The 23,951-nt window shown below is 43.3% G+C and overlaps 1 protein-coding gene across 2 annotated transcripts; it reads left to right on the plus strand.

Moving 5' to 3' along the window:
* The first annotated feature begins 1,244 nt into the window (after nt 1–1,244).
* Nucleotides 1,245–22,487, plus strand: ppfia3 (PTPRF interacting protein alpha 3). Of its 2 annotated transcripts, XM_019889845.1 has the most exons (31): nt 1,247–1,477; nt 2,922–3,392; nt 5,640–5,741; nt 6,507–6,746; nt 6,822–6,875; nt 7,360–7,488; nt 7,614–7,706; nt 7,945–7,997; nt 8,066–8,159; nt 8,249–8,383; nt 9,046–9,129; nt 9,296–9,427; nt 9,621–9,683; nt 9,770–9,849; nt 10,031–10,193; nt 10,680–10,873; nt 11,074–11,314; nt 11,403–11,536; nt 11,620–11,774; nt 11,879–11,978; nt 12,042–12,123; nt 12,202–12,402; nt 13,394–13,459; nt 13,926–13,952; nt 14,952–15,127; nt 16,013–16,110; nt 17,165–17,340; nt 17,531–17,599; nt 17,833–17,995; nt 20,612–20,677; nt 21,459–22,487. In XM_019889845.1, exons 2-30 carry the CDS (start codon nt 3,054–3,056, stop codon nt 20,662–20,664), a joined length of 3,696 nt encoding a protein of 1,231 aa, XP_019745404.1. In that variant the 5' UTR covers nt 1,247–1,477; nt 2,922–3,053; the 3' UTR covers nt 20,665–20,677; nt 21,459–22,487. The 2 variants fall into 2 exon arrangements, with proteins under 2 accessions (XP_019745405.1, XP_019745404.1); XM_019889846.1 differs by lacking the exons at nt 16,013–16,110; nt 17,165–17,340; nt 17,531–17,599; ... (1 more) ...; nt 20,612–20,677; nt 21,459–22,487 and having other exon boundaries at nt 1,245–1,477; nt 13,682–13,952; nt 14,952–15,111.
* Nucleotides 22,488–23,951: the final 1,464 nt, after the last annotated feature.

Genomic DNA, 23,951 nt, shown 5'->3' on the forward strand with positions numbered 1-23,951 from the left:
TCATTTACAGATGTTACTATGGCATTATTATATATTAAAATTATATGCAGTATTCAAAATTTTCTGACCACTTGCTAACTGCGTTTTTTCAATTTTTTTTTTTTTGGAGTTTTCCATTAAAATTTCTTTCACTCCATCATTAATACTGTATTTTGTTTTAGTCAGCGATCTTCAAACGTAAAAACGTGTATCCTTGTCTTTTGACACCAATGTGTCAATTTAAGTGCTGTAGTTGGAAAGGTTTTGCGAAAACAGTAAATCCTCTCTTTCTCGTGGAGCAAAAGCCCGCCTTCGCTCTGCTCTTACTGGCTGACGGCTAACTGAAATAAACGATGAATGCACACGTTTATTACAGTATTTTTGAACATAAATTTATTAACAAATTAAAATAAAAACACTTAAGTACAACATTTTAATGGTGCCGTAGAAGTGAACCCGACTCGTTTTGTACCTGAACGTGTTGAAAAGAAGCAGAAGCGGGGCTTGATGACGTCATTTCACAGGTGATGGAGATGCGGGGAGGGACGTGACAGGAAGCGGTCAGGTGCACGGAAACGTCAAGTTGATGGGCGGAAAGTGTTGAGCACAGGCTTCAAAATAAGAGTGTTAAACTTTTGTTGTAGATGTTATACATTCATTTCGGTACTGTGTTAGGTAACAATGATAAGATATTTTAATTCATAAAGCGCATTTCATTCAAATGTAAAATTTGTTTAAAAAGAGGGCTAAAGTATAAAGGATTATTCATTATTATTTTAATAATTGAGTGACTTGTACATAATGTGGCCCTGTATTTGGTTAAATTAGCAGATTAACTATCATCAATAGAACTATATTCAAATAAACAAACACTCACATATCATTGACAGGTAGGTAAACTTTTACACACTTCGACAGTGTTAAACTTCGAATTGGGTATTTTTGTTTGAAAAATGTGAGAATTTTTGAGTGACCGGTGACTTGAATAATTGCAATTAACTGTAAAAACATAAAGGGCTCCTCCTTGAGAGGTAGAAATTAGCTGGATAGATAACTCAAAAGTGGATCCGGACATTAGAAGGGATTGAATTTGAAAAAGTACTGCACGTTACAATCATACTTTAAAATCTAACATGCAATTGCTATTAGTAGTCATTCACTATTTCATGCATGACCTCACTCTCAAAAACGTGGATTTGTAGCCATAAAACAAAATCATTTGAAATGACAGCATTAAATGCGTTTATTCATCCTATGTGTCAAGTGCTCTTATTGCGACATCAGCTCCGGATGTAGCCTTGGCGCAGAGCGTCCGTCTTGACACACCTCCCGGGTACCGTCGCTCCCATCTCGGAGGGAGGAGATGTGGATGTGGAGCGGGCTGCTCAGTAACCTCACCGGGCTGGAACCGTGGTCAACTGGCTGCTACTCCGCCACCGGTCAAGATAGAGGCGGGAGGGCCTCCTTTTGTTCCTGTCCTCGCTGGACCATGACACGGGTAAGAACGAGAAGCCACCGCGGCGGCTCCAGCGGGCCCCGGAAATCATCTTCCTCATTTTCACCATCATCATCACCATCATCATCCTCATCATCACCACCATCATCATCATCATCATCGGTGGTGGCTGTTTTACCATCCAGCTATTTATATGGGCGGGCGAGGGGTGAACAGACGTTGGCATATTCAGCTCAAATAACCATTTCCACCATTTTGAAATGTCACCCATGTCTTAATTAGGCTTCGTCTAGGCGACAGGATGATTGACACCTCCCAGCGTTACGCCACGTCTGGGACCGTTCGACGAGCCGCCCCCCACCCACAGCCCCCACCCAGATCCTCCCTGGCAACAAGAACACCCTAACAGCCGCATTTTCTCACAAAATATCGTCTTTTTTTGGGGGGGGGGTGTCTGTACGCCGCCATTCGAGACGTCTTTTCGCGCGCACGCACGATCTCCACCATGACAACGCACGCCCCCCTCCCCCCCATTCCCTCCACTTCGCGCTCTCAGTGGAGTTATCGCGATATTCTGCTTTCAGCGAGCACTTCCTGCATGAAGATATTTTTTTAAACACATCAAACAGGGAAGTGGGTGGACCCCAATTCAATTCGGCTTGGAGACCTTCCAGTATGTGTAGAGTCAACACCTGCATATTTGCAGTTTGGAATTATTTTCTTATTCACAGATTTTAGGTGAATCTATCTTCCGGTATTGTCTTAAAAACTCACCTATTTAGCCAAAAGTGAATACAAGTGTTATTTAGCGCCACCTTTTGGCATCTTAATGCCAAGGAGTTAAAAGGTCTGGTTTGCCCGAAGTTGTATTTCAAACTAAAACTCCAAATCTTCACCTTCAACGTGGAGCAGGTGTGTGCAACCCTTTTTTGACTGAAGATCTACTTTTTGAGTAACCAACGTCCTAGATTGACCAGTTATTGCACGTGCACGCATACACACATGCACACGTGTGCTTACGCATGCATGCATGGCATGATGAGCCACAGCCATAACAGCCCCTAACACGAATGAAACAAAAAGAAAGTAGAAACTCACTGCCTACCTTAGTAGATAGAAACCTAATGCGGAGGCATGGGACTCACTTTTGCAGCGTGTTAACTGCATGAACATCACAATCGTAGCTCACATGTACCATTTAAAAATGCTTCTCCTAGCGCTCCAGATTCCCATTCTTTGCCAGTGCTACCGGTCAATCGCGATCGACTAGTTGTAGAGATCCTCAGGTGTTTGCTTCGTTGAGTGTGTGAGAAGAGGCCGCAAGCATCAGGCAAAGCCTTATTAAAAAAGATTATTTTTGTTTTCCTTCATTTTAATGCATTTTTTTCATCTTTTTTTTTTTCTCGTTTCTCTCTCAATATTACAACTTAAAAGCCTAGCATAGGGAATGCTGGAAACTAGAGTGTGTTTTTTTGTCCATATCCAGGTTCCTCTGTGACCTTGCTGAAAAACCTGGGCCGGGGGTCCGAGGCCTTCCTCCCCCCGTACCTTACCCTTTACCCAGCCGGATCACCTCTCCCCTTCCTCCCTCCCAAGCAAACCCTAGACAGGCCTCAATATGATGTGTGAGGTGATGCCCACGATCTCAGAGGATGGCCGCGGCGGAGGTGGCGGTGGCTCGTCCTCGCCGGCGGGATCCGGCAGTGGACTTGGCGGAGGTATCGGAGGTGGCATGGGCAGCTATGCTAGCCGGGATCCCCGCGGCAACAGTGGTGATGAAGGAGGCAGCACGGGCAACCTGGAGTCGTTGATGGTCAATATGCTGACGGAGCGAGAGAGGCTGTTGGAGAGTCTGAGGGAGACCCAGGACAGTCTGGGAACGGCCCACCTGCGACTACGAGAGCTTGGACACGAGAAGGAGTCACTACAGAGGCAGCTTTCCATCGCTCTGCCACAGGTTGGAACAATTGCCTCCCCTAGCCCCTTACCCAGACCAAAAAAATGCTTATAACGCTTAATTCACGCATACACATTTATTTAAAAATTAATATCTTCTTGTATCATTTTTGTAAAAGCTGCTGTGATATCATTTTTCAAAGAGGGTAAAGAATACACAGAAATGAGTATTTTTATACTGTCTCTCTGCATGTTTTGCTGCGCCATTTGTGTTCAAAAAGCAGTTGATTAGAAGTTCATATCTACAGCTACATTGGTGCTAGTTTTATTAGCCCATCAATGGCTTTTGGTATTGGGCGTTAGCCTTAAGATAATGGACTTTTGAGTAAAGTAATTAACTTTTTATTTTATTTATTTATTTATTTTTGATTGTCCAGTTCCGTTGTGCCCAACCTCTGTGAGTTTGGATGAGAGAGAGAGAACATATGAAAAAAAAAAAAAAAACATCACTGAGCGCAAATAAGATAAGAAAAGATAAGAAAACCTTTATTTTCCCCGCAATGGAGAAAATAATTATCATCTTGTGGCGTGTCACGCTTGATACAAAATGGAGGCCGCAGAAACTAGCGAGAAGGGTACGGAAAGCGCGTGATGCACTTCCTACCAGCTTTTTTATTTTAACTCGGCCCAAAAATTCTCCCAGAATCCTTTTGGGCCCACAATTGGCCATCTGTCAGACAACCGTCCTCTCATTTTTTTTCCAACTTGTGTTCCTTTCCTAAAAATAGGGATGTTTATCACTTCAGCCAGCATGTATTCCTTCCACGTTGCTGTGATGTGGATTTCTGACCTGTCTCTTTTTTTTTTTTGCATATAAGCTTACTTGTTAACCTGGATGACCAGATGTCTTCTTGTGGACAATATCAGATTTTTTTTGTTTTGGTTTTTTTTTTTTTTTTTTATGTACCGGTACATTTCTTGTTAGATTGCCATTTCATGACTTCAGTCGGCATATATTCATCCACTGCACTGCAATTCGGGCTTCTGACACGCTCTTTTTTTTGAACAACTATCTAGCTTGTTAGCCTGGATGACAATATGTCTCTTAAAGGGCATGTCTATAAATCTTATTTTTAAAATATACTCATTCTCTAGATTCCATAGAAACATAATAACTATCTCAAGTGTGATTTCATGTCTTAAGTTGCTAGTTATACAGTCACTCCAATGCGACTCAAGTTTCTACCCATCTCTTTTTTGGTAAAACTAAACAGGTTGTTAGCCTGGGTGACCAGATGTCTTTTCCTTTCCTGAAGTGATTTGTGATTTCGTTGCATTGTTTTTTTAGATTTCTAGTCATAATCCAATTTCAAACAGAGGTTCCTTACTTCAAAGTCGACATGTATTCATCCGCTTCGCTGCGACTCGGGTTTCAAACAGATATGACTGCATTACATGCACGATTAGACGTACACGTGAAAATGTCGGACGAGCGTTAACGTCAGCTCAGGTCAATCCGAGTGACATGCGTGCTCATGGCATGCCTTGCTTGCTCTCTTTGTTGACAAGTTGCCGTGGTTGCCGACGGATCACACTAAAGCAAATTACACATAATTGCACAATTTGACAATAATTCACCTAGAATGCTGCCAGTCAGTCAAGGCGCTGGCCCCTTTCACCCCCAGGCACTTCATTTTCATGTTGAACATGCGCATACAAAGACGCACACACACACACACACACACACACACACACACACACACACACACACACACACATACTCACACGCACAGTCTGGGTTATTGTGCAATGAAAATAATAATTTCGGGCTCAACAAATTGTTTGACTTCCTTTTGATATCTAGTTTCAGAGTGTAAGGGTACTTATTGATATTGTCATATTTATAATTGATCATTCTGTCACATTTTTATTTTAACTTTTTTATTTGTTGCAACATTTGTTTTTAACAGTACTCAACAACAAGGTGGCCTCAAAATGTTGAAAAGAAAAAAATCGTCTCTCATTAAATGTCTCATCATGTGGAATAAAAAAAAAATTATTGCGAGCATTTTTTTATTTTTTTGGCGGACATAAAAGTCCCACAGATAACTACAAATAAAAGGAAGCTGTTTGGGCTAAAACTATTGCTAAACCCAGTGTATTGTATTGTTTGTAGTTGTAACCTGTAGTTTTCTAAAAATAAATAAAATAAAATAAGAGAGTGTGAGAGAGAGAGGACAATTGAAGCCAAAAATTCCACCAAATTAAGGCCACAAATAAAATACTGCCCTCTTGTGGTTCCTTGCAGGAATTTGCAGTCCTGACCAAAGAGCTGAACCTGTGCCGGGAGCAGCTGCTGGAACGGGAGGAGGAGATTGCAGAGCTCAAGGCCGAGCGCAACAACACAAGAGTTAGTACAAGTTTTATTTTCTATACATTGTACATTTGGGTCATTTTCACATATATTGATAACGGTAAAAACGCAGCCCACCGAATTTCAATTTGAAAGGCAGTTAATTTTACTGATATGAGTATGTCAATGATTGCAGAGTTACAGTGTTAAAATCGTTTACCATTTCCGTTTTCCACGTTTGGGCTAAAAATGGTGCGCAGTGACACACTTCATTGTTGGGGATGAGTCGTCTCTCCCCCATTATATAAAAATTTGAGCTTTGTTTGCATCAGTGGTTATGCCGCACCTGCGACGTGTAATTAGCTAGCTAGCTAGTTATGCGTACACCCCGTCACACAGAGAAAAATGGAAGAGCGAGAAGGGAAGGAAAATATGAATCAAAGCATGCGCTGGGGCTTCAGGCTGTCTTGGCCGCTTTAGAGCGTCTCTTTCTTGGATGTGAGTGCGCATACGTCACACAAAGAAAGATGGATGAATGGACATCGAACTTCAGTAAAATACATTTAATGTTGAATAACTTGTTGGTTTTTAAGCATTTATTCAGGTGCAATGTATTTTAATTTAAACATTAATTAGATGCGATGCATATGTTCAAACTGTGCATAATGTTATAGTGGCTGACAATAATTTTGAAAGTTCAAGAAACACTGATGTGTACCATATTTGTCAGACTAATCGCCGTGGATTAGAATTCGCATCTCAATTTGAGTCACCACTGATTCGTGCACAGTGTGTAACGGGGTCATTGTGTCGTTGTCGTAGCTGCTTCTGGAGCACCTGGAGTGTTTGGTGTCGCGTCACGAGCGCAGCCTGAGGATGACGGTGGTGAAGCGTCAGGCTCAGTCTCCCGCGGGGGTCTCCAGCGAGGTGGAGGTCCTCAAGGCTCTCAAGTCCCTGTTTGAGCACCACAAGGCCCTGGATGAAAAGGTCCGCGAGAGGCTGCGTGTGGCCCTGGAGCGAGTGGCCACGCTGGAGGATGAGCTGCAGTCGTCCTCACAGGAAGTCGGTCCCACCTTTGCTGGACACAAACCGGACCCTTGCAGGCACTCATGACGTGTTCTATCAATGTTGTTGTAGGTGGTCTCTCTACGCGAGCAAATCAAACGACGACAGCAGGGACTTGACAAAGAGGTCTGTTCAAGTTACCCATAAAAAAATAGAATAAATTAAAATCAGGAAATAGTGTACAGTATAAAATGATGTGAATGTCAACAATTGAGAACAATTAACCTAATTAAAGGCCTAAAAACCCAATTTGAACCCAGGCTTGAAACCCTAACCTTGGATTAAAACTTACCTTTGGTTTGAAAACCTCATTCAAAACTTTAACTTGGCCTTGAAACCCTAATTTGAGACCAAACTCTGGCTCGAAACCCAATGGGAGAAAATAAAGCGCCAAAAAAAAGTTCAAACTTTTAACTTGTGTTTGAAGTCCTAATTTTAAACCTTCACTTTGTATCGAAACCCTACCCAAGTTTACAGCACAATATTTTTGTATCGCATTAGAGTGTAGCAAATGTAGTCAGCAATTGTTTTAAAGGTGTCTTTGCATAGGATGTCAATTCAGCCCCTTCCTGTTTGTTCGGATCATATGAACTATTTCCTATGGTGCCAGCGGCTTCCCAACGGGCCGTCGTCCATCTTGGATGATGGCGAGGTGGACCGGCAGCGCGAGGGCGAGATTGAACGGCAGCGATCCGAGTTGGGGCAGCTCAAGGAGAGGCTGGCGCTCATGTGCAGACAGGTACCGCACACCCCATACTACAACTCAAACTGGATGGACGCTATACTATGTGCAAATAAGTACTCTATCCTCTCCCAGGTGGTGGAGGTTGCAGTGAGTCATATAATCTTTGTGCCACTTGTCAGGTTGGCGAGATTGAGGAGCAGCTGACATCTGCCAGGAGAGAACTGACGCGATCTGAGGAAGCCAACCACAAACTGCAACGAGACGTCAAGGAGGTCACATCACACTTCAGCAATGCATTTCAGATACACTTATGTGCTTGGGCCATTTTTTTAAACCCTAGGCCTTGTTCAAAACCACAACCATGGCTAGAAATCCAATTTGGAAACCTTGTTTAAAACACTCATCCGAACCCTAATCCTCTTTTAAAACCCTCATTTTGATTTTTGATCTTATACTCGGGCTGAACTTCCAAAAACTGACGATGTCATTGTTTTTGTTTAAACCTCTCAGGCTCTATGTCAGAGAGAAGACATGGAGGAGAGAATCACCACTTTAGAGCGCAGGTGCAGTACGTCTTTCTGTATTTCTATCTCCTCGTTATCCTCTCTGACGCCCGTCCTGCTGCCTGCAGGTACCTGAGCGCCCAGCGGGAGGCGACGTCTCTCCACGACATCAAAGACAAGCTGGAGAACGAGCTGGCCAGCAAAGAGTCTCTCCACCGCCAGGTAGGGCAAGACAAAAACGAAGATGAGTTGCCCTTAGCACGCATGGCTACATGCTAACGCCCCACGCAAATGCTGCGGTCGGTTGGCAGAGTGAGGAGAAGAACCGTCAGCTTCAGGACCGGCTGGACGACGCCAAGCAGAAGCTGCAGCAAACCCTGCAGAGGGCCGAGACGCTGCCCGAGATCGAAGCGCAGCTGGCGCAGAGGGTAGCTGCCCTCAACAAGGTACGAAAGCAACAACAGCACAAATACGTCAGTGTACTCAAACGACAATGATTATGTCGGAGACGGAAAAGGGTTCAATTAAAATGTTTCATACTTTTATTGTGTGCCCAAAATACATGACAGCGTGTTTTTCAAGGCACAGGCACTGTACATGTGCGTTGAAACAGGGCCTTGAATGAACCGATTATTACATCGAGTGGTGCCAGTTGACACGTCACGAAAGAAGCTTCGGCGTTTCCCGAAAACCCTTTTTTTTCTCTTTGAGGGCTGCCAAAAAGAAACAAGCCATGCTGCCAAACAGCTTCAGCGCACACAAATTAGCCTGATGCGTGTCCAGGCAGGATGGACGCATGATAGCGCGCTGATGCCTTTCCTGCTCTTCCTCTTCCCTCCTCCTCCTCCTTTTCCACCTCCTGCTTCTCATTATCATCGTCCTCATCTTCCTCCTCTTACTCCTCCGCCTCCTTCACTTCCTCCTCTTCCTCTGCCTGATTTTCCTTTTCTCCCTCATTCTCCTCCTTGTCCTATTTCTCCCACTCTTCCTCCTCCCCTTCTTCTTCTTCCACCTTGTCCTCCTCCTCTTCATCTTCTTCATTGCCTCCTCATCTTCCTCCTCCTCCTCCTCCCACTTCCTCCTCATGTTGCTTTTCCTCCTCCTCCAGGCTGAGGAGCGCCACGGCAACTTCGAGGAGCGACTACGGCAGATGGAGGCGCAACTGGAGGAGAAGAACCAGGAGCTGCAGAGGGTGAGTCACGCTTGGCTCGTCCCCGCCATCTTGACCGTGGCGCCGCACAAAGGTGCTGTAATTTTCAAAAGCGAAAGATGGCAATCTCGTGTGCAACGCAAGGGTTGTTATGAATGCTTTTCCTCCAGCGCGCCTTTATCCTCCTTTTGCTTCCCTTGCCCCGAAGGCCAGGCAGCGTGAGAGGATGAACGACGAACACAATAAGCGTCTCTCGGACACGGTGGACAAGCTGCTGTCCGAGTCCAACGAGAGACTGCAGCTGCACCTCAAGGAGAGGATGGCTGCCCTGGAGGAGAAGGTGAAAAATTCACGACCCGACCACCGTCATCATCATCATCATCATCATCATCCAGTGATTGTGTGATGTTTAGCGATGGTAGTTGATAAGAATTTAGCGATTCTGATTCCATTATGGAAACTGTTTTGTGATGCTGTCATCCATTGTGTTGTCAATATGAAATAATCAAGCCTGTGGTCTGCCCTCTTTGCAGAACACTCTTTCTGAGGAGCTGTCCAACATGAAAAAAATTCAGGATGACCTTCTAGCAAACAAGGTGAGGCTACGTCTGCCCTCCAAATTCACATTCAGATTTTTATGCTAACTTTCTCACCACCTGGCTGCGTGTCTTCCACCTATCAGGACCAGCTCATTGCAGAGCTGGAGCGCCTTCAACTTGAACTCGATCAGCTGAGAGCCCGGCCCGGAGGCTCTTATTCCAGGTGGGGAAAAAAAAAATCTAAACGTTCACTACAAGCTTGTCATACTCATTCTGTACTTGCATTCTTTTGTGCACTCACATGTTGCCTTTACATCGCATGACTTCATTCCTGCCTACGGGTCACTATAATGAAACCTTTCATCCGCTCTCTTATCTGGGATCTCATCTTTCTGTCTCTCTAGTCGATCTTTGCCCGGCAGCGCTCTGGAGCTGAGGTACTCCCACGGTGGCGGCTCCCTCCCCATGGGCTCCACCACTCACCTGGACACCTTCGGGAACACCTCCCTGGGTGGCAGGCGAAGCCTTCGAGCCCGATGGAGCTCGGCCAGGGAGGACTCCACCAAGGTGGGTTTGGAAAATGAACTCGTGTTTTCCCTCGCGTATTTCTATGAGTCTTTACATAAAAATTGAGCCTCAGTCACTACAGTACGTTATTCCATACACTTCCACACACTGGGCAGCCCTTGTGAGTGTAGAAAAAAAATCTTTAAAATCAAGAATTCCGACACAAAGCCTCACATGAAAATCTTGATGTCGAAGTTGTGACATCACTTGTGCTCACATAAAAAAAGATATTATAAACCAACAGTTCAGACAAAAGTGAAAGCCTCAATTTCAAATTTCAGAATCAATCACTACATGGTTGCCTAAGTGTCATGCCATACATTTCCAACCATTGATCAGCCCTCGGAAGCGCAATAAAAAGTGTCTATTTGCAATAGCTGACATCTTAGCATTCCCTTTCGAAGCTGAAGCTCAAATATGACATAAGTATAGGGGAAAAAAATGTTGTTTTAATGGTACAGTATTCGTGGATGTGTGTGTTTGCAGTACACAGACTGGGAGACGGGGGCGCTGCTGGGGTCCAGCTACGACCACGGCGTAGACGTGGTGTGCTCGGATGACGAGGATGACGGAGACCATCGCTTCGGGTCCGAGCTGTTGTCACCCAGCGGGCAGACGGACGTTCAGACGCTGGCCATCATGCTGCAGGAACAGCTGGAGGCCATTAACAAGGAGATCAAGTAAGATGGGAGCCTTGAGGGAGTTGAGCTTCAAGGCTACATGTTAAACCACGCTAAATCGATTCCTGAGATTGAAATTCTTGAGGTGGAATTGTCCTTTTTCCGAGTTTTGGAACACAACATTTAAGCCTGGTGGGATTGACTGTTCATTAAACTTTCAGGCTACATGCTAAGCTATGCTAATGAAACTCCTTTTCCAGGCTGATCCAGGAGGAGAAGGAGAACACGGAGTTGCGGGCTGAGGAGATTGAGAGCCGCGTCAGTAGCGTGGCCCTGGACAGTCCGCCCATCCCGCCGTCCTCACTGGGGAGGGACGGCACAGGGCGAGGCTTCATCCCATCCTCCATCACCTCCTCCACCCTGGCCTCGCCATCGCCGCCCAGCTCGGGACACTCCACCCCGCGCCTGCCCCACTCGCCGGCCCGTGAGAACGACAGACAGGTGCAGTGGGAATGAGCTGGTCCAATTGTGTTGACTGTGCCGACGATCTGGAGTGGGATACTATTGTGTCACTGTTTAACATTTTCAGAACAACAGAGACGACGAGCGCTCCCTGGCCCTCCTCGACTCCACACCCCCGCCCACGCCGCGAGCCCTGCGCCTGGATAGGATGACCCTCACTCACCCAGGGGCCCTGCTGGACGACCCCCGTGAGTTCCGCAGGTAAGACATGATGGGTCGTTTCCGCTTTTCTCATGTGTACTCATGAGTTTAAAAGCCTTCTGACCCAGCCGTGCTCCCTTTAGCCTGTCAGCAGATGGCAGCAGCTCCAACAGCAGCCAGGACTCCCTGCACAAGTCCAGCAAGAAGAAGAGCATCAAGTCGTCTATCGGACGACTCTTTGGGAAGAAAGAGAAGGGCAGGATGGGACAGCCTGGACGGGACGGCTCGGCCTCACTTGGTAAGTTGGTGTGGGAAGTGAAGTAGTGACCGATGCACAAATTTGACATCAACATTTTTGAAAGAAACTTTACAGCTACTTTGAACTTCCTGTGCCTCCACCAGCATCAACGCCTTCTGAAGATGTAGCCTCCGGAGACGTCATGGGCATGAACAAAACTGGTACTTTGGGGCCGGCAGACAAAGACCGGCGCAGCAAGAAAAAGTGAGTGGCATCTCTCTAAAAAGAAAACATATGATATTTCATATTTCATATTCATATACTCAGGCACGAGCTTTTAGAAGAAGCGTGTCGCCAAGGTTTGCCCTTCGCATCCTGGGATGGTCCCACTGTCGTGTCATGGCTGGAGGTACTCGATTTTTGTTAAAAGTCCCCCTTCCAAAGTCCTCTTTGGCCTCACCATGTTGCCAACATTCCTTCCTACCAGCTGTGGGTGGGCATGCCCGCCTGGTACGTGGCGGCCTGCCGGGCCAACGTGAAGAGCGGCGCCATCATGGCCAACTTGTCGGACACGGAGATCCAGCGTGAGATCGGCATCAGCAACCCGCTGCACCGACTTAAGCTGAGGCTCGCCATCCAGGAGATGGTTTCCCTCACCAGCCCCTCGGCCCCTGCCAGCACTCGCTCGGTCAGCCTCCGCAAACGCAGCACACACATCCAGAGCATTCTTTGAATAATTACGTCAACTTTCGTAGTTTCGGGCGGTTAGTTTGTTAGTTAGTTTCCTTCAAGGCTTGCGAGTTCCTTCTGCACCGAAACACTGTAGCGAGTCCAGCGATCCATTTTTAACAAAAGTATCCAAGTAAACTACTTTCAATTTTGAGGCGACATAATGTTGCACAGCTCCCCAAAGTGAGGAAAGCAGCAGAGTCTGACAGTATTTCTCAGACAGTTAAACATGCAACAGAGTTAATAGTTTTGTTTTTAAGCTGTTTTCAAAACTTTAATTGGTTATTAATCCATCAAAAGGACCTCCAACAAACCAATAGTAGTGATTTGTAGGCAAAAAAATAAACGTCTTGATTTGAAGATACTTTTTTTTTTCCTTTAAAAACAAAACGGTGTTCTAAAATAATTTTGTTCCTTAAATGAATAACCAAGGGATGATGGATTTGGGTTAGTCGGTTTAGGGTTAGCATAGGGTTGGAAGACTTAAAGTTAGTAGGATACTGTTCAAGTTGGGTGGTTAACAAAGGCTCCATTCCACAATGACGAATAAATTGTTCACAGATGAAACACATTAATGCCCATGGAAAACAGAATTTCCAGTAAAACAAATTCAGTAAAAACAAAAATAATATAGTGCAGAATACAAATAAATGTCAACATCAATGATATAAAAAAAAAAAGCCTGCACGGATTTCCCAACAGTACTTTTTCAAAAATTCCAAAAGAGAACCTAAAGTTTCCTCAATCAAAACATCAAAAATACTCAATTTTTTATCGTGTGCCTCTTGGAAATTGGCATAAAAATCCAACTCATACTCGCATGTATTTACTCTTTGAGTCTTGGGATACAAGCAAGTTAACTCTAGGAAAGCTAGAATGTGTAAGTGTCCTTCAAGGCAATCCAGTGTTGTCATCTCACTGTGTTGCTTTTGTCTCCCCTTGGGCTGCAGTCGACCAGCAACGTTTGGATGACCCATGCTGAGATGGAGTCCTTGAACGCAGCAATCAAGCCGCCGGTTAGTGCCCGTCATTCTTTATTTGTTCCTAATAGGTATTGACTATGTATTTTTAATTGTATGTGTATTTTTAATAGTTTTTCTATTTGTAGCTGTTTAGTTTTGAATATTTCTTGCTGATTTATTTATTTTTAAATGTATTAATTTTTTTTTAAAGATCCATGTTGATGATTCTCCTTCCTCCTCCTCCTTTTCTTCTTCTTCTGTGGTTGTGTCTCGTAGTGTCGAGCATCTTCTTCTTCTTGTCCCTCTGGTTGCCGTTTCACTGTGAACCGCTTCCAGCTAATTGCCCGTTCACTAACACACTCTTCCTCCCTTTGTCCTCCTCTTCCCCCGGCTGCTCCTCTGCTTTGCCTTCATCCCTTCCTCCTCCTCCTCCTTCTCTTCCTCGCCACCTCCTCCACCGCCACCTCCTCGCTTTCTCTCTCTCTCTTATCCACCCCCTCTTCTCCTCTCGGCCTTGCAGGAGCTGAAGGAATTCAGCTGGGACCAGGTGAGGAAAAACACACCATCTTATGTGCTCATGAACCACATTTGCATTTTAAAATGGGCACATCGGCCAGGTCATTAATAGATAAAGGGGGGAAAAAGTTACATATGGATGTAAAATATGTAAAGGAATAAATAATTGTTACTTTTTATTTGACTGTTTATAGTGAATTTAATTGCAATGAATCAGCCAGCTATTCAATAAAATAGAAAATCTAAATTCTAAAACTCTTGCATTTGATGGATATTTGTTTATTTTAATAAGAAAATAAACTGATTTAAAAAAACATCTTTTATAATTTATTAGAATAAATTTGCCAATTATTTTATCAACAAATAAAACTTTTCTTTTACTAATGTTTTTGTATTTTATGTAAATTTGGTTAAGTTCAATAATACAATAATAATAATTTATCATTCATTTAATGATAATTTACCAAAAGTATTTAGGAATAACTTAGCCAATTCACTATGAATTCATAAAATGTAAACATTTATTTTAGTAAAAATGTTTTAAATAGTTCATTTCAATTAAAAAAACATTTGAGAAAAAATGGATATTAAAAATGTATGTTTCTAAAATTTTATTATACCGGTACTAATATTTGTCATTTACAATGAATCAGATAATTATTTAATGAGATTCAGGTTCATGAATTGAAAAATTGCAGTGGTTGTGTAGTGCTCTATGCCTTTCAGGCAGACAGCAACACATGGTGCCAACGAGATAAGTTTAGATTAGAAATGGCTTTGGCCTTTGTACACTAAAACAGCAGCGAAAAATGGACTCAGTTTTGGAATAAGTTGTGAAAAAAAATCTTCACTCTTACCAAATTTAGGGAAAAATTAATACACAGCAAATACTGTATTACAAGATAATTCCAACGTAAATTAATGCTCAGTGGGCTGGATTCAAAAAAAGCACAGCATTCTTTTCTCAGTCGTGTTTCGGTGAGACGACCTGACTGTCGGCCATCGATCACGATGTAACGTCTCCGTTTAGATCCTGGCGTACGGCGACATGAATCACGAGTGGGTGGGCAACGATTGGCTGCCTAGCCTGGGCCTGCCGCAGTACCGCAGCTACTTCATGGAGTCACTGGTGGACGCCCGCATGCTGGACCACCTGACCAAGAAGGAGCTGAGAGGGCAACTCAAGATGGTGGACAGCTTCCACAGGTAAGGGACAATGGGGGAGTTCCGTTAGATTACTCGTCCCTCGAGGGGTAGAATTTCAGATCAACTCTGTTTGATATTACATTCAAATTGTTGAGCCGAGTTGGTGACACTCACAGCTCGACCTCATTTCTCGACCTGAAATTAAAGAATGCCCCATTATCTCCCTACATGTCCCATGGTGCTTCTTTAGCTCTCATTTGGTCCCATCGTCTCCCACAATGTCTATTATTTGCCCTATCAGGACCCATTATTCACCATTTTGACAGATAGTGTCCCATAATGTCCAATAACTGTATGTCCCGTTCTTTTGATTTGTTTTTTTTTTTTTAATGTAGTCAGTCATAAATGTAGTTAATTTTAATAATTTTCAGAGCTTGATTATTTTTGTGTGTGTGCGCGTGTGTGTGTGTGTGCGCGCGCATGCACTTCTTGTATTCATGATAAAAAAACAAAACAAAAAAAAAAGATACGTCACAAGTCTTCAATAAATCCAGGGCGGTCTTGCTTTCTATCCCTTTTTTTTACAAGTAGCCATCTTTTTAAGTGGATTTGTGGCTTGAATTCTTGTTGAGAAATATTCACACACATAATACTAGAAGCCACTTGCCTGCCCTCTTATATTTGACTGTGGGTCATTTTATCCTGTAGTGCCTTGTACTGTCCCGCAATATGTCCCATTTTATCCAATAGTGTCCCATAATGTCCAAGATTGTGTCACCTCATAGTGTAGTTGAAGTGTAGTTTCAGCTCTGGTGCTCTAACATTCGCAAGACAGCCATCTCGACTCAGGTGTGTGTCTCCAAGCCTGCTCACAGGGCCAGTCAAAGGATGCAAAATTATCTCTTTGACACCTTCACCTTTCACCTCTCCCTTCTGGCCCTGCAGGGTGAGTTTGCATTATGGCATCATGTGCCTGAAGCGCCTCAACTATGACCGCAAGGAGCTGGAGAGGCGGCGGGAGGACAGCGCGCACCACAACAAAGGTAAGACGACATCCACCACTACCGCCAGCAACCCTCACACTCGTTACCCTTTTTTATAAGCTGCGTTTGTTTCTTCATGCTGTGTTATTGTCTTGTGAGAGGAAATTTGTGACCCCTTTCGCACGCGGTGTGATGGAAATTTGATGGAAATGGAAATCTCTGGTGAAGCAGTGTGTGGCTCATTAGTCATTTTGAACGTCCTGTTGAAGGAAGCAGTTGAATGTTTCTCATCACGAGGCAGCTCCTGTTTAGTAAAAGTGCCCGTAAGAAGATCTGGCCCAGTGGTGCCTTGAGATACCAGTGACTCAGCTGAAAAGTTTTTCTACATATGAGTGTATAAGTAGTTTTTTTTTTCTTTTAGTTTGAATGCTGAATGGTAAATGGGTTCAGTTGCGATTGAAAATATATATTTTCCTCATATTTAGTATGACTGAATTATTTGTTTTCAGATGGCTCTCATTTTAGCGCTTAGATTGTAATTATAGTATTGCAATTTTTTTGAAGGTTTTAGTTTGGCCATTTGTTTGCCAACGGTTCTGAGATTGTTCAGAGAAGACTCCACTGCCATTTTATTAGGTACTCTGGTGGAATCTTATAATTTCAACTCACTTGTAGTAGCACGGTTCTGCACATAATGAGGCAGCATGTCTTGGCAGGACTGCGATGATGTCTGAGGATGTCAATATATGCATGCGTTTCCCACAGAAAATCGCACACATCGTCATTGCACACAACGTTGCTGCTTCGAAAGTGGCTTCCAGCCATGTGGGAATCATCGCAAGTCTTTGGTTTGTCCCCGCTTTTATTGCCTTTAAGTGCTGTCATCATTTTACAACTAAACCACTTGGCAACCAAGACCAGGACATTGGAAAAAAACAAACAAAAAAGCAGTCATAAAGATAAATGTATAGTTATTTGATTTCACTGTAGCCCCTTTCAACAGCATTTTTCCATATTTGTCTTTCACACAAAACCCAGAAACAGGATTTTACACGGTGTCCCGAGGTAGCCTTACCTCCTTCCTTTTTGCCACTTTCCCCTTTTTTTTCCCCAGATGTGATGGTTTGGTCCAACGAGCGCGTGATGTGCTGGGTGCAGACGCTGGGCCTGAAAGAGTACGCCGACAACCTTCGCGAGAGCGGCGTCCACGGCGCCCTGCTGGCCCTCGACGACACCTTCGACTACACTGACCTGGCGCTGCTGCTGCAGATACCCAATCAGAACACGCAGGTAAGTGCATGCCTTGGATGGTTGCCTTCAAATGTGCTGCCCACTATTAATGCTGCTGCCTCTCATTAACTTCGATATACACAGAGAGGGAGAGGGAGAGAGACTACTTAGTGACTATTTTTGCAAGAGAGAGAAAGAGACACGCTATTTAGTGACTATTTTTGCTGCTGCCATCACTTATGTCCTGCAGGCCCGCCAGCTCCTGGAGCAGGAGTACAATTCCCTCATCTCCATGGGAACCGAGAGGCGACCCGATGAGGTCCGTCAAACACACAAACCCATACACATATAACTCTCACACACACACACACACAAACAAAATCATGCAAAGACATAATCACACAAAACACGCACATATACACAAATATTGCAGATACAAAGACACACACACAAAATATAAAACCTCACAAAAACAAAAAGGACCCTCTCAAGAACACAATAACCACTCAAAGACATCCACACCAAGACGCTGAGTCTGTATTTTGGTTGCAGGACGGCACCAAGACATTCACGCGCTCTCCATCGTGGCGTAAGATGTTCCGCGAGAAGGACCTCCGGGGCGTCACCTCAGACTCGGCCGAGACCCTGCCTCCTAACTTCCGTGCCTCCGCCATCGCCACGCCCTCCGTCACCCTCAGGAAGGTCCAGAGTGATGGTGAGCGCCCGTCTCGCGCCTGTCTCGCGCCCGTCTCGCGCCCGTCTCGCGCCCGTCTCGTGCCCGTCTCGCGCCCGTCTCGCGCCCGTCTCGCGCCCGTCGGACCCTCGCCTCCGATTTGCCGAGCCAGAGGGGGCGAGGCCCCTTCGAGCCGCCATTATTTAATTTAGACGTTCATCTGATTAATTGTTTGTTGTTTGTTAATTTTAGTGTTAAAAAAAACCTTAATTTTAAAGTTAGTCAATTTTTATTTAATTTTACACTTACTTTGTATATTTTGTTATGTTTATAGCCCAATTTCTAGGAAATTTAATGAAAGAAGTGATGCATAAGCACAATTTATTTTATTATTAAAAATATATTTTATTTTCTTCAATTTTATTTGAAGGTTTGAATTTATCTTTATTAGTATGTGTTGTAAAGCTTGGTTTAGAATGCATAATATTTCTTTGTATTGAATAAGAAACAATGCAAACATACTCAAAACTGTATTTTACAAATATAGGTAGTTTAAATATTTTTATATTTTTTATGTTAGTTTTTATTTTGGGAGTTTATTTTATTTTAAAACTTTTTCACTAAAAAGTATTAAAACAGGTAAAATCTCATTTCTATTAAATGCTACAGTCTTAGTGAATCTCTCAGTATCATGTTTGCACATTTCTGACTTTCTCTTGTGCTGGAATGTCGCTGGAAAGTATACACTGCTGCTGTTGAGTTGCTAATCCCTCACGCACACACAATGTATGTTCTGCACAGCTGGTCTGAACATGCCTGCCTGCAACAACACACATTCTTATGGACCGCGGGAAGTGCAACAACAAAAAAAAAACGTCTATATTTCAGCGTTTTTTTATTTTTTTCACATCCTATGTGAGCGCACGTGCGTTTTGAGGGTTGGGTCAGGTCTAAAAATGCCATTCAGGAGCATGTTCAGTTTGAAAGAAGTCAAACTTAATAATAATAATAATGATAATAATAATAATAATATCAATATGATTTTTTTCAACCCTCCTGCTACAGGTAAATGTTTAGTAATGGCATTACTAATGAGATGTAAATGTCAGCTCATAGTGTAAGAAAAAACAGCTGTTTGATCAAAACGGGTTCAGCTTAGCTTGATAAAACTACATGATGAAATGGTGAACAATGCACTTGATAATGAGATATAAATCAAGTTTATTTGGGTCGGTGTTCCTTTCCAACACTTTTAGATAATCAAACATGCTCGGTTCATATTGACCCAGGAACATTCTTGTTGTTCGTGAGAACTGAACACAAAAGGAAGACCTCTCATTCACTAAATATGACCAACATGACTCAACATTATTTATAGAGCACTTTAACAACAACCAGAGATGTGACAAAGTGTGGTATTTAAGATAAAACTCGAAACATAGACCACCGTAAATTAAACATTAGTAATGACAACAATAATTATAGAAGTAAAATAATAAATAAATAGGCTATTGTAGCTCAAATTTGAATGTAAACAAACGACTCTGATTTTCTAACAGTCATTTATTTATCCGTCTGTTGGCAATTAAGACACACACACACACACACACACACACACACACACACAGACATAATTAACACTTCAAATCTCCTTTGCTGTCTATAGAATAATAACCACCTAACAGTTATCAACTAACTAACTAGCATGAATTTTGACAAAACACAGCTAACTCGAGCTATTTGCGAGCTCTTTGTAGCTATATAGTATCTAGTACCATATTTGTTGAGGCATCCATTTTGAGAAAATTATGACAGCTAACGACTACGGTACCACCTCGGTTTCTGGAGCTAACTAGCAAACAACTAGCTAGATAGTTGTTAACATTAATCACATCGATTAAGGTGTCCTTTTTGACAAAAGCAACAAAATTGATATAGCTGCAATGGCAGGCAGGGTTTCTGTGCCCAACTAGCAACTAGTTGGTAACCAGCTTCCATTTTGAGAAAATTGTACTAAAATCACAGCCAACTGCAGCTCCTCGCCAGGTTTCAGATGTTAAATAGCAATTTAGAGACCAACTCATGCATTATAAACATCAGTTGAGGTGTCCATTTTGAGAAAATGTACAAAAATGGCAGAGTTCAAACGGCTGGCAATCTTTCTGTATCTAACCAGTAATTAGCGAGTAACTATAAAGAAAACACACGAAGCACTTTGGATACAATGGTGGTTGTTTAGAAGTGCTCTATAAATACAGTTGAGGAGATCTTGAGAGTTGAGTAATTAGCATTAGCAGCTAACAAGTTAACACACTGTATGCATCTGCTGAGGGCATCCATTAGAAGTGTATGATAAAAGTATTACATGCTCATTAAAATAATTTTTATTGTGCAATTTAAACCCTTGGAAATGTGGATTTCATGTAGGCACATTTTTAAGGACACCCCATGTGTTAGTGCTTTCCATAATAGTGTGCCATTATCTCAGCTGTGGAATTCTTGGTTCCTTTCTTAAAGGAAGCAGTGATGACAAGGTGAAGGCAGTCTAAAGTACACAGGAGGACTTTTTATTCACCATTCCAGGTCTTAATGGGAATGCCTGTGGAAGGGTCAGTGCTATTTAAATGTAACGTGTGTTTGTGTGTGTGTCGTCCACAGCCAGCTCCAGTGCCCGGGGTGAATCCGCCTCCGTGAGGACGTATTCGTGTTGAGGGGGCGACCGAGGTGAGGGAGCGGCCGACCCATGCGCTTGTTAAAGCGTTGAGAGCCCTTTTGTTAGCACAGTGAGATGAGATGGCTTGCACATGTCTCTGTGTTGTTGTGGTTTGAAGTTTTCCCTGCTGCTAGTTGCTTCGTTTTGGTGGTGGTGTTATTTCAAATAAGTTGACGTTTTGACGGCTTTCCCATACTTTCTTCAGCCAAAACACTTGGCCCTCGGAATTAGGGGAAAAATTCAGCCCCTGAAGCCAGTTTGACTTAGCAACATGGAATTTGGTAGACATGCCTGTCATGAGTAGACCCACAAAAAAAGTCTAAAGAAGTCATGCCGGAAAATATACGGCAAATCAGACAGTTGAGGTTAAAGACGCCATTGAAGGGCCATTTACAAAGGTTTTTCAAACACAAAAGTTCCTTGACTGGACCATTTTGAAAATTCAGCCCTCAAAGCCAGTTTGACTTAGCAATATGAAATTGGTAGATATGTCGATCATGAGTAGACCCACAAAAAAGCATCAAGTAGCCATGCTTGATAAGACACAAAGTCTGACATTCTGCTTCAAAGTGGTCATTTTAGGTTCAAACTGTCTTTTTTTTCTCAGGTCTCCTTCAGTGCACTTGGCCGAGAGATTTAATTGGTTTATGTGCAGTATATTAAACAAGCAATGCTAAATTGTAAATAATTTTACTTTTTAAGTTGATGACTCACCATAAAACACAAAACTCTCCAAGTTACCCTTATATTGTCAGATCTCGACCAAATAATTCAAACTGTTGTTCTCCATAGGGGCCTCCGATCACACTGGGAACCTCCGACTCACTGAAGAATGACTCGAAAGAAGAAGGACTCCCACACAATACACTCAACTTCAGGCTAGTTGTACTCCGAGCATTTTGCAGTCACACGATCCGAACGAAAGTGACCTAATGATTCCTCAATGTTCCTCTCAAAGCAGGAAGCCTAAATTCTCTCTCTGTGGCCCCTTTTTGTTTGAATCATTGTTCTACAGAGTGAGTTACAATGCCTTTGTTGCCGTCAAGAGCGGGGGGGGGGGGTCTGAGCGTCCCCAATTGATGTGGTCAGTAAACATGTCGAGCATTGAGCAGCAGACCACGTCACAGCCATGCTGCACTTCTGCATCCTTTTGTCTCGAACACCTTGAAAGCCGATCCATCCTCCTTTGAAGGCACCCCATTATAATAGACTTGAAAGGCACAGAGTGAGGGAGGGGTCCCTTCATACAGACATCGGGTTCTACTGTTTCATGACTCTTTCGCGCAGAGAGCCCAATGTAGAAGCCAGGATTTCTCAACCTGCGCCTTTTACACTGATCATAGCATAGTGGAATGCTGGCAATTCACCCAGTCGACAGCTTTTGCAGGGAGTAGCCTTGTCAACCTGGGTTTTTCAGAGTTCTGTATGAAAGGTACTGAAGGCAACCCGGCAATTTCACGAGCATCTATGTAAAAGGGGAAAGTGGAAAACTGACGCAGCAGGAGTAGATTAAACATTAAGCCACCTGTGCCTTTTACAGAGTCCGTATGACGTAAAAGCTCACCCATCAAAATCATCTTTTCCCCGTGTCGGTGTTCTGCGTGAAAGGTACCCACCCGTCTTCCGAGGTAGGTTCAGAGGTGGGACATACTGTAGATACGGTTATGTGAAAGGGAAAGTTGGAATCGGGTTGTGAAGACATCATCTGATTGTGGAATGCTGTTGCCGTATGAAACCGCACACAATCATAAAAATCCTTGTTACTTGGTTTTATGTGGGAACTCTCTGTGAAAATGGGCTTTTTTGTTTGTCTTCAAAAAAGTGATTAGCCCCTTTCACACAGACATCTGCAAAATCAGGGTATCGGTCTTCGCTAAGTAGATCCGGCATTTGTCCACCTGTGCCCTGTACGCACACCAGATCAGACATTCAAATTTAAATCATCTATCTCAGTGGTCCCCAATCTTTTTTTGTGTCATGGACCGGTTGAGACAAGTACCTGCTGTTCGCGGACTGGCAACCATTTTTTTTTTTTTCATTGCTTTCAAATTGCTAGTTTTAAAGCACTGCTGCTGACAGCAGATAATTATAGAGTAATTCAACATTTTATTAACGTTCATTCCTTTCAGTTATTCTACTGCACAGCAAATGTAGAATAAAATAAAAATAACACAGCGAACTACTACTAAGTAATGGACCAGTTAGGAATAATAAACACGCCCTATAATGTCAGCAATCATTTTTGAAGTTGCGATTCTACGTACGGCGTTAGCATCATTGCTACTTGCAAAAGATGGCAGGATTGATTGCTGCTTTCATCTGGTGGCTGCCGGCTAGTTATTAGCGACTAAACTGCTAATGTTTATGTGACTCTGCTCGCCTTTTTTCATGCTTTCCACTTGATCACTTGGTTGCTACTTGTTCAAAGAGGAACTTCAAAATAGCTTCATCTTCAGAAGTCATGGCTGCGCGTTTCGATGTACATTTCGTCAATTTATTACCATTACTTTCTGTTTGCTGCCTCTTTCCAACCACGGTTAAAAGGAACACTCCGATTGGCAAGAGTCAAGCACATTTCCCATGTCACGTCCGATGGAGTGAATTTGCTCACAGCTCGCAGGTTTGTCTTTGTGCGGTCCGGTCCCAACTGGGCCAAGGCACAGTACCTGTCCTCGGACCGGTGGTTGGAGACCATTGATCTATCTGATGGAATGTGGGGGTCTCCTTGTGAAAGTGCACACAGTGGCTAATAATCAATCATTTTGTTCTGAGAAAAAGGCAAAGAAAAAGACCAGATTATACAGCTGTCATGACAATTTTGTGAAATGTCTGTGTGAAGAGCGCACACCATGTGGACAATCAATCAATTCATCCATAAACTAGTCTGAATTATTCTTCCAAGTGAGGCATTTTGGGCGATTGTATGCGTCCACATTTGCGGGAACCTTTGCTCTTCAACTCAAAAGTGTTTGGGGGGTTTTCGGCAAGTTGTTGAAAGCGGACTCCTCTGTTGAGATCTTTGGGGAAACGTGACGGTGAAAGATGAATCACGGGCGGGGCCACAGAGAGACTAAACAGATTCAAAGAAAGTGAACAGACATACGAAAAGGGACAGGCACAAGCTGCTCATTTTACACACACACACACATAGAAGCCATAAGAGAACTCTCGGGAAGGGATGAGTAAAAGGAGTGACTAGGAAGCCCAGGAAACAAAACCTTTAGCCTCCGTGTTTACGATGCATGTCTTTAAAAAGAAAACAACAAGGGGAAAAAAAAGATAATG

Source organism: Hippocampus comes, unplaced genomic scaffold, assembly GCF_001891065.2.
Source record: "Hippocampus comes isolate QL1 unplaced genomic scaffold, H_comes_QL1_v1.1 scaffold326, whole genome shotgun sequence".
Taxonomy (NCBI): domain Eukaryota; kingdom Metazoa; phylum Chordata; class Actinopteri; order Syngnathiformes; family Syngnathidae; genus Hippocampus; species Hippocampus comes.